Below are 14,239 nucleotides of genomic sequence, written 5' to 3'. Positions count from 1 at the left end.
CTGGCGGCCTCAGAGTGGCTCTGCCCTGGAGAGGGCCCAGGCGCAGACCTGACACAGGCAGGGCCAGGGCGCCCGGGATGCGCAAGAAACGAAGTGCGCCTTAGTCCGCTGCTGCATCAGGACCCACTGCCACAAATTTAGCTGCTTACAGCCGCACTGTGTCTACCTTTCGGCTCTGCAGGTAGGAGTCCTACTTGGATCCGAGAGCTGAGGGCAGGGCGTGCAGGGCTGCTTCCCTGCTGGAGGCTCAGCAAGGGGTTGGTTCACTGTGACCGTGGGCCTGAGGGTCCAGGCTCCTTAGTGCTGTGGGCCAGGGACCGCTCTTAGGTTCTTGAGGTCACTCCCATTTCTCAGCTTTTCCTTCTTGGGACTCCCTTCCTGCCTCCCTCTAGTGTTTTGGGGCCTCAGGTGATGATGGGGTTGTGCCCTGAATCCCCAGAATAATCTCCCTCTGTTAACGTCAGCGAGTCGGTAACCTGTCCGTTACACCTGCCGAGCCTCTTCCAGGCGGTGCCTGGGTTAGTGTTCAGCTGAGTAGCCAGGGGGCAGGGTTCTCTAGGGGACGTCTGTGGGCTTAGTTCTCTCTTCACCAGTATGTCAAGGTTGTAGAAAATTATGTAGACATCTTTTATTTGGAAAAAAAATTGATTGCTTTTTAAATGACTGAAATAGTAATATGTGTTCAATGCAGCCAAGTTAGAAACAGAAAAGAAAAAAAGAGTGAGAACTGGCTGTTGGCTCTCCAGGGTCCTGCTGTCCACGTTCTCCCCTCAGTGGGGTAAGGACATGGTGCCTGTGGCTTTTGTCGGGGACGTGCTTCCCAAGGGCACAGCTGGGGTGGACGGGGTGATGTGTCCAGCCCGTCAGAGTTCGGAGCGAGGGGCACATGCCCACCTGGACCACAAGGCGGCCCAGCCCCCGCCTCGCAGTGCCGTGGGGCCAGGTGTAAAGTGTGGGTCTCAGTTCTGTCGTTCCTGTCTGTATGTCCAGTCTCTCCAGCTCCAGTTATCAAAAAGCCTGCCCTTGCTCCCACTGAGTTGCCTTGGAGTCTTTGTTGAGGACCATTGTCCATCTGTGTGGGTCCCTCCCCGCCTCTGCTCGGGTCCGTAGGTCTGTCTGTCGTAATGGGACACACGGCCCATTGTTTCTGCAGCCCTTGTGCTGAGGCCGATCAGGTCTGAGCGTCCTCCGGATCTGCCCATCACTGACCGAACTGCCTCGCTGTTCTCTGTCCTTTGCATTTTCCTAGGAACTTCAGAATTAGTTTGTCATGTCCTATAAGAACAGCCCGCTGGGGTTTTGGTAATGACATTGAATCTATAAATCACTATCGAGGGAGGGGCTTGGACATCTCAAGAATACTGAGTCTCAAGAATACTGAGCACAAGCTGTCTCCCTGTACTGAGCGCTTCACTTTCTGTTCTTCTAGTGATGGCTTTTCTGTTGTCGAGGTTTGCAGAGGCAGGGGTTTTACATTTTCCTTAAGTCACGCTCACGCTTCGAATACACCCTTGGAGGTTTCCACCGCATACCATTAGGGGAAGAGGCTGGGCTGCCCTCAGTGGGTCCTGGGGGTGGGCAGCGGGGTCGGGGCTGCTTGGGCGTCATCTACAGGGCCCCTGCAAGAGGTGGGCCTCTGCGCAGAGCAGAGGGTGGGGGGTGGTTGGCCCCACTGTGCAGGGTTCACAGGTGCCCACACATGGACGCAGCTTCGCTTTCTGCCAGCAACAGGACAGGCATCCCCCAGAGCTGTGCACACGGGTGATGCTGGGCAGTGCGAGCTCACTCGGAAGTCACCCAATCCAGGGTGGGCTGAAGGGCCTCAGCTCCCATCCAGTCCCCAAGCTCTGCTGCTGTGGTGTCCCCAGAGTGCCAATCAAACCCCAGCCAGGGTCAGACATGCCCCTGAACTTCCCTCAGAAGACAGGACCTCTGCAAGCCACGGTGCACACACGACACGCTGAGATGGTGTGAGTCCTGTGTCATCTGACTGCCTCAGTGATGCTGGGGCGACTGGGTGAAAAGTGTTGGGGAACAGCCTCGAAATTCACCCACAGGTTGTGTGTCAAGCAGAGGGGGGGAGGTACCACCCTGCACCCAGGGAGGAAACTGACAAGTGGGAGAAGCAAAGAGCAGGGGCGATGGGGGCGGGGCCACATACAGGCACTGCCGAGGCCCGGGCCCTGCCCTTCTCTGCATGGTGGTGTTTGCACAGTTCTGGGGACACGCACAGCTCAGGCAGGGGACTGATGTGGCCAGAGTTGGCCCCTGGGCGGGATCATTGATGGCGCCCCTGTTCCCCCGCTGTCACCATTCCCCAAAAAGAAGCCGCACAGGACACGGCTGGGCAGCACGGAAACCTGAATCGGGCTGCGTGTCAGGTCACTGTAGGTGACAGCGCTGGGTTTGCCAGCGTGACCATCGGGTTGTCAGAAAATGTACTCATTCTTGGGAGATGTGGCATTTGGGGGGGAGGTTCATGATAATGCAGGGGGCCCTCAAGTGACTCAGCGAAAGAAGTAGAGTGTGTGTGTGTATGTGAGTGTGAGAGAGAGAGCTGGGGTGTGGCCGAGGGGGTGGGCAGCCCTGGAGGGGAGCATGAGCCGAGAGCAGAGACTGGGTCAGACTGGGTGTGACCTCTGTCCCTTACCTCCACTCTGCAGCTCACACCCTTCCTGGCTCGAATACAGTCACCACCTTGGACAGGAGTGTCCAGAGCCCTGAGGACATCCTGCAAGAGGTGAGGCCCTCTCCCTGACCCAGAACCACGGAGGCTCCAGGGCAATCAGCGCCTCTGGTTCGCTCACTGGTGACCTGACCAAGCCCTGGGCCCACCCCCTTCCTCTGGGTCCCTGTGCCTGGTACGAGGTGGGCCTGGCTGGTAGACTGGCCTGAGTGTGAGGAGCATGTGGGCAGGGATAGGTGGACAACTGGACAGACCTCCGTTCATGTCAGCGTCAGCCTGAACCCTGTGTGTATCCACTTGTGTCCCCTACGTGTGTCCACTCATGTCCCCTACGTGTGTCCATCCTGTGTGACACGGAGCCCAGCCCAGAATGCAGGAGAGTGCTGGTGGGTGGGCAGGTAAGGATATGCGTGGCCCACCAACCTGTGCCCTTCCTTCTTCCCAGGGTCTCCCAGGCCCAGTGGTGCAGAGCCCTGATGCACGGGCTATCCCTGGGCCACAGGGACCCCCTGGACTCCCGGGGCTACCAGGGAAGGATGGTGCCCCCGGAAGGGATGGGAAGCCCGTGAGTACATGTTTCCCCTTGGTCCAGCTGGGATGGGGTTCGGGCAGGAGGGGGAAAGGAAAGGGTGCTGCTGATGTGGCAGAGCAGCTGCACAGTGGGACCCCAGAGACCCCAGGGGGGTCTGCACTGTGTTGGCTGCTCCCTTCCCTGTGGGAGAGCCGGAGGGTGCTGGGGAGGCTGTGGGCAGGCAGCCCAGGCCAGCCCACCATGGACGAAGGCGGTCAGACATCGGGTGGAAGGTTCACCTCCACTGGGACAGCCTTCCTGCGGGAGTCAGGCGTGTGGAGGGCGTGGAGCCCGGGGCCCGTTCCATGCCGGACGGGATGGGGCCAGGAGCCGGGAGTCCACCGCTAACCATTCCTCTTGCATGTTCCAGGGCGGCCCTGGGGAAGACGGAAAACCTGTAAGTTTGCTCGTCTCTCAGAGCCTAATATCGCATTTGACATTTGTGTGAGACCCTTGGGGCTTTTTATCCTGTGACCCTGTTTAAGCTTAACATTTCGAAGAGATTTTAAAATGAGGCCATTTCGGGAACGCAACTTAACTTTGTTAGGAAAATACAAGTCTGACCGTTGGTAGAAAAATAAAGTTATGCATATGTATTGAGACATTCAGGCTAACTACCAAGGGAAGAAGGGCGGGGAAAGGTATATCTTCCAAATTCTTTACTTATTTTTAGTATTTTACTTATTTATTTATTTATTTTAGATTGAAGGGAAGGGAGAGAAAAAGAGAGGGAAAGAAACATCAACGTGTGGTTGCCTCTTGCACACCCCCTGCTGGGGACCTGGCCTGGCCCTCTACCCAGGCATGTGCCCTGACTGACTGGGAATCGAACTGGCAACTTTGGTTCTCAGGCCGGTGCTCAATCCACATCAGACAGGGCTAGCTTCCAAATTCTAGAAGAAGAACAATGCATAACGGAGAAACAAGGCCGCCCACGGTTGGGAGGCAGCACAGCGCACGGAGCAGAAGATGCATTCGCGTGCGTTAGTGCAGACTCGTCCGTGGTCTCAACAGATGTGAGAGTTCTTGCTTTAAAACACTGAAGTTTGGATTTTTGAAAATCAACAAACACTACTCCCAAGAAACATGATAAAATGACACAAGAAGGCCACAAAGATTTGGGAAACAGCAGATGAGCAAATAGCAACAGGCAAGAGGGCGTGTCGGACACAGACAACTCAGGTTAACATTCCAAACGAGAAGGGTGTTTCATGTGGGTGCCTGAATGGTCCCTAGTTAACCTTCTCACTTCACAGCTGGTGACAAAGCTTTGCAACCCGACTGCTCAGGGGCGCGAGGAAAGTAACATATGCTCAGTGGTACTGGCTTCCGCAGAGCCAGGACGTGGTGTGGGGGGTGGGTGTCGGGGGGAGCTGGGTGTGTGTGTGTGTGTGATTCAGGATTCAGTTAATGAGCTTGCTCTAACGGAGCACAATAGCATCGAGCAGTTTCTACTCCCACGGACCCTGCACAGTCTTCTGAGCTCACGTGGACATGCGAGCACTTGATGGTCATTCAGGCCCTCTTTACCTGGGTAGCGCTCACGTGGCAGGCACCTGCACTGCTCTCTAGTGAGGATGCCCACGGGATGTGAGTCAGCTCTGTGCAGGTCCTCCCGAGCACTGTCTGCAGGGTGGGGTGCCGTGCAGCGCCTCAGGAACCCAAGGTATCCACCTCTGGCTCCAACTTGGGCTCAGCGCTGTCTGCTCCTCAGTGCTCTGCAGGGGAGCATTCAGGGCATGAAGCCACAAAGCTGCATGTCTGGTGGCTCAGATGGTGATGGGACAGAGATACCTTCTCCATGACTGAGCGGCCTGCTTGTCTTTCAGGGTGACATTGGACCACAGGGCTTCCCGGGAACCCCAGGAGACATGGGTCCCAAGGGTGAGAAGGTGAGTCCAACCTGGTTGAGATGTGGGCGGGTCGAATTGCCATCTGAACTCCTAACTGGCAGCAGGGCCATGCTCCCTCGTGTGACGCAGCATCTTCTGTTCCCAGGGGGATCCTGGGGTTGGGCCCAGAGGACCCCCAGGACCCCAAGGGCCCCCAGGGCCACCAGGACCTTCCTTCAGGCATGACAAGCTGGTAAGTCCCACTTGAAGCCTCTTTCACCAGGGGAGGCAGCTCCTGCCTGCAGGGCCAGAGCCGGGCTGTGGGGCCTGGAGCAGAGCCTCTGGGTGGTGCTGGGCCTCAGACAGGCTTCCTTGCAGGCTTCTTTCACTCAGTGTGGGGGATCCCGAGTTCATTCTCTTTGCTTCCCATTGTAAACGTCTTGACCAGGTGTGACATGGGGCAGTGCTCAGGGTGCAGCGCAGTTCAGGGCAGGCAGGCTTGCCCGCTGACGCAGGCAGGGCCGGGGCTGGGGGGGACGGCACTGGGCTCTGGGTGATGGGTGTCTGGGCTCTTTCCTGCAGACCTTCATTGACATGGAGGGGTCCGGCTTCAGCGGTGACCTGGAGAGCCTTCGAGTGAGTGACCCTTAGCCCTGGTGGCTGCTGCCCCGCTATGTTCATGCGCAAGTGAACCATGGGGGCGGGGTGGGGACAGATCAGGTAGGGAAGGGCCTGGCCCTTGGCAGGTGTGGTGTGTGTGACTGTCCTGTGTTTTTCTCTGTCCAGGGCCCAAGAGGTCTCCCTGGCCCCCCGGGGCCTCCTGGTGTCCCAGGCCTGCCTGGAGAGCCAGGCCGCTTCGGGGTGAACAGCTCGGTCATCCCAGGACCCGCCGGCCTTCCTGGTGTGCCTGGGCGGGATGGACACCCTGGGCCCCCCGGCCCCCCGGTAAGACCTGCCTCCCCTCTGCTGCCCACCCCATGAGGGTCGGCTGGGCGTGGGGGAAACGCCAAGTACGCAGGCCTCTTCCTGTCTTGGCACTGGCCCACTGGGTAGCCACATGCAGTGCCGTTTACTTCTTGGTCCTCACGGTGGCCGTCTCCAGGAGTGACCCTCATGGAGTCAGTGTGGGCCTCACCGCCCAAGCCGGGCTGTGAGAAGCCCGGCTACTCCCCTGCTCCCAGCACTGGGGACACAGTGGCCCCGTGGTGCCCACAGATGTCACTATTGTAATCGGGTCACAGGAACCAGGTTTTCACCTGATAATGTGCTCTGGACTTGGGGTTCACCAGAGTGCGAAGTCATCCTATGGACGGCATGCATCCCACTTCAGTGAGTGTCCACCCCAACATCGTGGGTGAGGCAGCCCCTTGCCACATGTCTGCTGCTCCTCAAATTTGATCAGCAACTCAAAAAAAAAATTGGAAAGAAATTTAAAAACTGAGCAGAGCAGCATGAGCTTTCTGACCTGTGTTACTGTGGGTGGGTGGGGGGGTCTTCCTGTGAGCCCCAGGATTCCAGCGTGTCCTTGATTCTCAAGAAATCTGTGGGCACCCAGATCATCTGCTGACTCACTGCTTTCTCAGCCTCTGAGTTCCCTTGGGCCCCACATTCTGCTTTCTGTCCCCCAGGGATCTCCAGGTGTTCCAGGGAAAGATGGGCGACCAGGAGAGACCGGCCCGAAAGGCAGCCTTGTAAGTCACTTCTCCGGGTGTCCAGGGTGGGTGTGACCTAGAGCCACATAGTGTGGCTACAGGGTGACCAAACCCTGGATGTGGGGTTTGGCCCTGGTGACCTCATGCAGGAGAAATGCCACGAGGCTGGCAACACCAGGGGTTATGGGGGGCTTTACCCCAGCAGGCAGCCACTGTCATCACTGTCATCCCAGGGCCACAGCTGGGGACCTAGGGCTCCCTGCAGTTCACTGAGAGTCACAGCCATCTGGGGATCAAGGAAAAATTCAGGACTCATCATCACAGTTCTTTTATGACAACTTGACTAATGCCTCTTGAACAATATTGACACTATTAGATTTGGGTGTTCTCATTTCAAGTCTTGATTTTGGTTGCATCAATAATGGACATGTGTTCGAGGCTGCAGTGACCTCTAACTGGGGCCATGGATTCCTCCTGGTTTTCACTGAGTGAACAGGGGTGCCAGCCTGCAGCCATTTGGAGGCACTTACATGTGCCACCTTCCTTGAGCACCGGGCTGCTTTGGGCTCAGCCGAGGGGGTGCATTTTAAGGGAACCCTTCTGTGCTCAGAGCTCATTGCTTTGCCTGACCGAGCTGGAAGGGCTGTCCTGGGGCTTTCACTGTTGGGCACACAGTGTGGTAGGGACGTGCTCTCGGCAGCAGGGTCCGTTCTGTTCCCCTAAGGCCGAGTCTCCCCTGGAGCCTCTGTCCCCACCTGAAACAGGAGCAATGGTGGGAACAGCCAAAGGGATGACAGGGCCAGGAGAGGCACTTGGAGTCTTAGACACATGTCTTCTGGGAGCAGCACCCAGGTCCCAGGGCCAGGAGAGAGGAGAATCAGAAATCATGAAATCAGCATAAATGGGAAAACAGGGGCCTTGTGGGCCGGGAAGAATGAGTGAAACCCTGTGTGCTTTTCTCTTGCTGGCTGCTCATTGGTCTGTTTTTGTAGTAACCATTCTCTTTCCTGCAGGGCAAAGAGGGCGCCCCAGGACCTAAGGTACAGATATACTTCTGAATCTAGATTGGCTGCTGGGTGGAAGTAATCCCTGCACTGCCCAAGGGCACAGGAGTTGGGGGGGCAGCCGGGAGTGAGTGAGCTGTCCTTGGTGCTGATTATGGGGTCTGGCCTTCATGCCCTGGCTCTGTCCATCCTGCCAGGAGTTGCCCGGGCAGCAGGTGTCACGTTTGCCCTTTGGGATCCTGCGTGTGTCCCTGATGCTCTCACACAAAGGGAGGCCACCCAGATGTGGGGCCTCACTGCTACATCTGTGCTACCCCCCCCACCACAACTGGCCCCCAGATCTCCATGAGGAGCCACTCCATCTTCTGGCTGGACAGGGTGGGCCTAACTGGGGACTTCCCCAGCATGTCCAAGGAGCAGTACCCCAAGAAACTGCCTGGATGTGGCAAAGCTCCAGGCCTGGGGTCCACTAGGAAACCTGCAGGGGATGTGAGGAGGTGGGTGATGGTGACATCAGAACCAGCTGGGAGGAGCCTGAGGAAGGGATGAGCTCAGGGCAGACACGTGTGTATATAAACTTGTGTCCGCACAGAACACAGGCCCAGGGCTGGGTGAGGAAACTGGGATGGGGGTGTGCGGGGGACAAATGCGGGTACAATTAGTCCCAGCATGTGCCCAGGTTCCAGCTCGTGGAGTGACTGAACACTACAGTCAGATATTCAGATAAGATAACTCGGACTCTTTAAAAACCTGAAGTCCTGTGAATGAAGATTCTAGATCCGTACAATGTAATTATAAACCTTTGTAGGAAACTGGGGGCGGAGCGGAGAAGAGGAAACTAGACAGAGATTTCAAAGAACAGACTTGAATAGGAACATTTCAAAGATCAAAAATTAGATGAGATTTTTAAATATAAAAAGATGAAAGGCACTAAGATTAAAATCAAGAAACTGAAGTGAGATTCCAAAAAAATCAGCCCTTTGGTAAAATGGGTGATAAAAAATTTTTTAAAAATTACATATCTAGTGAAATAAAAACAGTGAGCACAGCTAAGATGTAACAGGACAAGCCCCGCCCCGGGCATTGGTGATAAAAGACAGGTGGAGATGGTGAGGGTCGGGTGGCAGAGCAGCTGGGGGGTTCGGTCCTGACCCGTGGGGTACCTGCAGAGGGAGCGGTGAGTGGATCCCCCTGTTACTGGGGAGGCCGCTGGAGGAAGTGGGACTGGCCCCGGTCGGAGCACAGCGCTTCTAGGAGGGCCCTGGGAAGAGAGGCTGTGGTCAGCATGGCCAAGGCCATAGAAAGGTGGCCTTCCTGCCAGCACGGGGCAGTGGTCACACTCAGCCCTTGCTGTGGGTTCAGTGTCTTTCACGGCCCATCCAAACTCTGGTCACCTCCATTTAAAGATGAGGAAACTGAGGTTCAGGTGTTAAGTGGTCACAAGGAGGTGGGGCTGTGCCCAGGTTTGGACTCAGCATGAGGGCCTCCCTGTTTTGGGTCCCTGTGTCCCCCGCTCCCCTGCACTGGCTCCTGCCTGGCTCGTGGGACCCTCAAGCTCCGAGCAGCAGGTCTGCCTCTGAGACTGGAGCCCCACCTTGCACCTGCCTCCTGGCTCTTGCTCCCCGAAGCTGTGCCTCATGCCCCCACAACCCCAATCTGTGGAGTAAAGGGGTTCCAAGCCTCCCAGACTCACTGTAAGCCCCCCAGCCTCCTCCCCCTGCTCCTTCCAGCAGTGCCCTGTGCCCTCACTGGCCACAACTCCTTGGGCTCTCCAGCCCCCTCCACTCCAGCCCCATGAATGCAGCATGCTCTGCACGGTGCACCCCAAACTGTGAGCACTTTGCTCCCCTAGAATGAACGCCTCAGGTGTGGATGGCTAGTTCTTCCTCAGTTGTTTCATTCTGAACTGGGTGAAATCCTCGTAAGTTCAGAAGAGGTGCAGTCGGGTTTGCTTGCTTTGCGCAGTGTTATTTTTCCCTGTGGCTTTACGGATTTGTAAAAAGCTTTGTAAGGGAATGTAGGTGTGTTGGGGACACGGTGGCTGTCTCCAGGTTCAGCTGACACCCACCCTGATGGCCCAGAGTGATGACATTCTCTCTCCACCTGTGCAGGGAAGCAAGGGAGACCCTGGTCCCATCGGCACTCCTGGAGAGAGCGGCTTGGCAGGACCACCTGGACCAGCAGGACCGCAAGGGCCCCCCGGGCCTCCTGGGCCCCCTGGGCCTCCGGGACCAGGACTTCCTGCAGGATTTGTGAGTGTCAGCTGCACCTGATCCCCCCAAAGCTGACACTGAGCCCCGTGCCTCCATCTCAGGATCCCACACTGACGGCTCCATGGTGGAGTCCCCACGTGTGAGCCTTGAGTGGCTGGGTGGGCTCAGCAGGGTGGGCTGGTTGGCCTTGGGGCACAGTGAGTGTGGTGTGTCTCCTGAGCCACATCAGTGCCTGGACAGCACCTCGTGGTGGAACCATGGGCAGTGGGAGGGAACAGGTGCCCAGTTCCACAGAAGGTCACCGCTCAGGGACTGTGTCCAGGGAGTGATGCTGAAGGGCTGGTCTGGGGACATGAAAGCAGAAACTGAACACTGTCACACAGCCAGGGCCCCAGCATGTGCTCGAAATAAGAGTAAGTGGCCTAAACTTCAGAGAGACCAAGGGCACCCACCCAGCATGTCCCTGCCTCTGGGCAAATGCTTCTTATTTGAGGGTCAAGGTCGGCCAGTGACTGGGCCCTTACAGTCCACCCTGCTCAGCCATGGCCGGAGTTCCACCTTGGGCCAGTTGCTGGCCTCAGAGAGGGTCTCTTTCTATAAGAGACACAGACCAGAGCCGTGTGCTCTCCAGGATGACATGGAAGGCTCCGGGGGACCCAGAATCCAGGATGACACGGAAGGCTCCGGGGGACCCTTCTGGCTGGGAGCCCGAAGTGCTGATGGGCTGCAGGTACTGCCTGCAAGCGGCTTGGTGTCAGCTCCTGGGGGGTAGGGGGTGGAGGCGCCCGGGGCAGGGGTAGTCTTTGGGACAGGCCCCAGGTGGGGACCAGGAGCAGTGCTGCAGAGCCAGTGGGGCCACCTGAGTCCAGGGCGCCATCTACCCTGGGGGTCCCCCACATGGGAAAATGCCCCAGGTGGTCAAGGTGAATGAATATGGGGGCGGAATGTGCGCTGAAACCTGCGTCTTTCTGGGAAATCTCAGTGTCTGGGTTCTGTTCGGCACCTTGGAAGTCTCAGCTAGCCAGAGGGAGTGACCGAGCAAGGTTTCCATTTTGAGCAACGCCATCAAGGATTTGTACTTGGACAAAACCAAGTCTGTAGTCAGCTAGGACGGCTGTGCCATCTCAGCTCAGCACCTTCTCTTTTCTGTGTTAGACACCTCAGCCCTTGTCAGTAGCAGTTAGCTGCCCTGGTGTCAGGTGAGGTGTGAGCCAACAGGTGACAAGAATCGTCAGCTGTAACTCAAAGGTCGGGAGGACCCCATGAGCAGAGACAGCGAGATCTGGAGGCACAGGCCCCTTCTTTCAGGGTTCCGCCCTCACATACACAGCTTCAATGCGCCTGCCCTCAGGAGGGGTCGGTGGGACTATCTCAGGCCTCCGGCGAGGTGATGGAGACCCTCGCAGGTTACAGCGAAGCCAAGCCAGCCAGACAGCAGCATTCTGTCTGTTCAAATGCACCCACGTTTAGTTAAACAAAAGGCAAGTGTGTCTGTGTTGGGCTGATCTGGGCCGAGGGCCCAGGTGGCGCTGCCTTGGGGACCAGCGCACCCACTACTGTGAGTGTGCGTCCTGTCGGTGGGGCTCTAGACGGTGCTGCTCTGGGAGGGAGGGGCTCTCTCCCCCGGCAGGACCAGGCTCTAAGGGCCTCTTCCCTCTCTGCCCCCACAGGGACCGCCTGGCAGGCCTGGAGTCAAGGTCAGTGCAAGATTAGTTAGCAGCTGCCCCTGCTGCACTCCCTGCAGCCAAGAGTTAGTCACTGCTTCACACACCCCGTTCTTCGTGGAGAATGTGGGGACAGCAGCCACACACTGACCCAGAGTCTGCCTGTGGGGTGGCAGTGTCTGGCCCATCTTTCCAAAGCCAAATGGCCTAAGATCCATGGCCTCGCATCCTTGAAGTGTGTGCTGACTTGAGGGAAAAGAGGGGCTTCCAGAAGGGACCCCTACACTCTCTGACAGCAGTTGGTGCCCCGGAGACCTCAGGTCTAATCCTGGGCCACCCACCCCCTGAGCAGCTCCCCCTCCCTGTGGGTGGTGAGGGCAGGAGGAACCTCCAGCAAGGGTCCCCCTGGGGCCCCTCTGCACTTCTGCCTCCCCCTCACAAGTTCCAGGGTGTGGGGGGCCCACGGTGGGATCAGCCAGCTGCTGTCACCTCTTCTTTTAGTATGGTTTGCTTTGATTTCCAGAACTTTGGAACATTTCAAAAGTTGAGTTTTTAGAAGTACGTAATTATTAGCTTTCCTAAATTGTAAAAAAGGAAGTCATCTCATAGAATGACACAATGGCGTGGCCTCCAGAACAGCCCTGGCCGTGCGTGCGTCCTTATCCTGTGGCCGACCCCCAGTCACACGGGCCACAGAGTCCCTGCACACGTTACTCAGTGTCCCCAGACACTCAGCTCTGAGCTGGCGGAGGGGAGCAGTGTGAGAGGCCACCTGAGTAACCCCTTCCTGCCCTTCTCTGGGGACGGGTGGGCACTGCCGTGGGCTGCACCAGCCCCACGCTGCACTCACAGAGCCCCTTTGCCCACTTCAGGGGGATCCTGGAATTCCTGGGCTACCGGGGACCAAGGTAAGAACCTTTTCTCGAGTTCAGAAAATTGGCAATCTTTATTAGTGCTGGTGTGGCGCAGGGAGGGGTCCTTGGGCTGAGGCCAGGAGCCTCGCCTGGGCTGTGTGCCATTGGCCCCTTGTCCCCTCAGGGGCTCAGTAAGGGGTGAGCCTGCACGTGGCCACCCTCCAGGCCAGGCAAGGTGTCCTTGCTCCACTCTCCCCAGTTTGTCCTTGGGCTGTCTCAGCCCTGACTTCATTCCTTAGAACTTAAGACCCACTTATCCCAAGTGCTCTCATCCCAAGGGCACACCCCCCTGCCTAGGTTTTTCTGCTTCTTCCTGGCTCTGCTTCCTCCTGGTTGTGCCCCCAAAATCACGGGAGCCACCCACACGAGTCCTCTGACCCTCCCCCAACCCCTGGCCCCCGGCCTCGACCTGCCCTCCTCTCCTGCTCAGAGCTTCGGGAAAGCTGAATCGTTCTTGGGTGCGAGTCCTGGCCTGCCACCTCCCCGACACTGGCTTGCTGGGCTGTCTGACTCACGGCTCTCTCCTTGTGCCCTTTGCAGGGAGAAGTCGGTGCAGGCGGACCCCCTGGGTTTCCCGGCCTCCCGGGCAGAGAAGGTGTGGACGGAGCCCAGGTAGGTGACTGCCCAGGGCTACTGGTGCAAGGGGCAACAGCCTGAAGTTGAGAGCTGGCACCCGGTGTGTCTCTCAGGAGGCCCCCCGGCTTAGTTCTCTATGTCCCGAGCAGCCCAGAGACGCCACTCCATGGACTGACTCTGTGGGTGCCTGGCTCGTAGCCCCCTCTGCTCCGTTTGGTCAGTGAATGAAGAACTCTCATATCTCTCCATTCCAAGGGCATCTCAGCAGTCTGTCCCGAGGACGGGGAGGGGCTCATGCTCTGTTTATGATGAAACGTTTCCTTCCCGTCTCTACAGGGACCAAAAGGAGAAAAAGGGACCCAGGGAGAGAAAGTGAGTGGGTAGGGGAGGGGTCTTGGGTGCACAGGGTGGGTTGGTGGGTGCATGGCCACCTTGGGGGGGGTGCTTCTCTCTCCCCCATGTGACCTCAGAGAATTGGGGTGAAGACCCTCAAATCTGGGGGCTCTCAGACTAGGGCGGGGGCTCTCAGTGCATGTCCTCGTGTCCTGTGGGCACCGGGAACCCCTGCAAAGTGCTTGGTGGGTCCCAGCCAGAGACACTGCAATGATTCTTCCCCCACAAGCAACCCCAGCGATGAATCTGGGCTTCTTCTTCCAGGGAGACACAGGGAAGGACGGAGTGGGGCAGCCGGGGCCCCCCGGGCCCCCCGGACCTCCAGGGCCTGTCGTCTATGTGTCGGAGCAGGACGTAAGGACACTGCATGGGTGGGCACATGTTCTGCCTGGATCCCCAGTGCTGATTGCAGCCAGGGCAGGGTTGACCCCCAAAGGTCAGGGGCTGCACTCTGATTCCAGTGCAGGTACCCCCAAATATATCAAGGTTTCCTGTCTGTTGGTTCGGCGGGCAGGGTTTCTCACTGTCAAAGCAAGTCCTTCCAGAGCTGTCTGTTGGCAGCGCATCCCATTTGTCCAAGCGTCAACTCTCTCAGATGCTGAGGTGTCCCCTCTGACCCCCAATGCACAGCACAGGGAGGTGGGGGCACTGGTCTCCTGGTCCCAGGTCACAGATGGTCCTATGGTTCAGGAGGCAGGATCCCAGGAGCGCCTTCACTTCTCATCTGAGGGACC

General features: G+C 57.7%; 1 protein-coding gene across 5 annotated transcripts in view; it reads left to right on the top strand.

Annotated features, from left to right (window-relative positions):
• Positions 1 to 14,239, top strand: part of COL18A1 (collagen type XVIII alpha 1 chain) — a 73,122-nt gene that overhangs the window by 45,868 nt on the left and 13,015 nt on the right. For all 5 annotated transcript variants that reach the window (XM_053658012.1, XM_053658010.1, XM_053658011.1 and 2 more), the window contains 16 exons: positions 2,664 to 2,740; positions 3,132 to 3,251; positions 3,628 to 3,654; positions 5,087 to 5,149; positions 5,256 to 5,342; positions 5,672 to 5,725; positions 5,876 to 6,034; positions 6,718 to 6,780; positions 7,755 to 7,781; positions 9,857 to 9,997; positions 10,590 to 10,688; positions 11,629 to 11,655; positions 12,495 to 12,530; positions 13,077 to 13,148; positions 13,449 to 13,484; positions 13,770 to 13,859. In XM_053658012.1, the coding sequence (XP_053513987.1) occupies positions 2,664 to 2,740; positions 3,132 to 3,251; positions 3,628 to 3,654; positions 5,087 to 5,149; positions 5,256 to 5,342; positions 5,672 to 5,725; positions 5,876 to 6,034; positions 6,718 to 6,780; positions 7,755 to 7,781; positions 9,857 to 9,997; positions 10,590 to 10,688; positions 11,629 to 11,655; positions 12,495 to 12,530; positions 13,077 to 13,148; positions 13,449 to 13,484; positions 13,770 to 13,859 (1,178 nt within the window). The remainder of the gene's footprint in view (positions 1 to 2,663; positions 2,741 to 3,131; positions 3,252 to 3,627; positions 3,655 to 5,086; positions 5,150 to 5,255; positions 5,343 to 5,671; positions 5,726 to 5,875; positions 6,035 to 6,717; positions 6,781 to 7,754; positions 7,782 to 9,856; positions 9,998 to 10,589; positions 10,689 to 11,628; positions 11,656 to 12,494; positions 12,531 to 13,076; positions 13,149 to 13,448; positions 13,485 to 13,769; positions 13,860 to 14,239) is intronic.

The sequence above is a fragment of the Artibeus jamaicensis genome, unplaced genomic scaffold (genome assembly GCF_021234435.1).
Source record: "Artibeus jamaicensis isolate MK-2021 breed Jamaican fruit bat unplaced genomic scaffold, CSHL_Jam_final scaffold_474, whole genome shotgun sequence".
In the NCBI taxonomy this organism is placed as follows: domain Eukaryota; kingdom Metazoa; phylum Chordata; class Mammalia; order Chiroptera; family Phyllostomidae; genus Artibeus; species Artibeus jamaicensis.
This window is presented reverse-complemented; position numbering and strand designations above follow the sequence as displayed.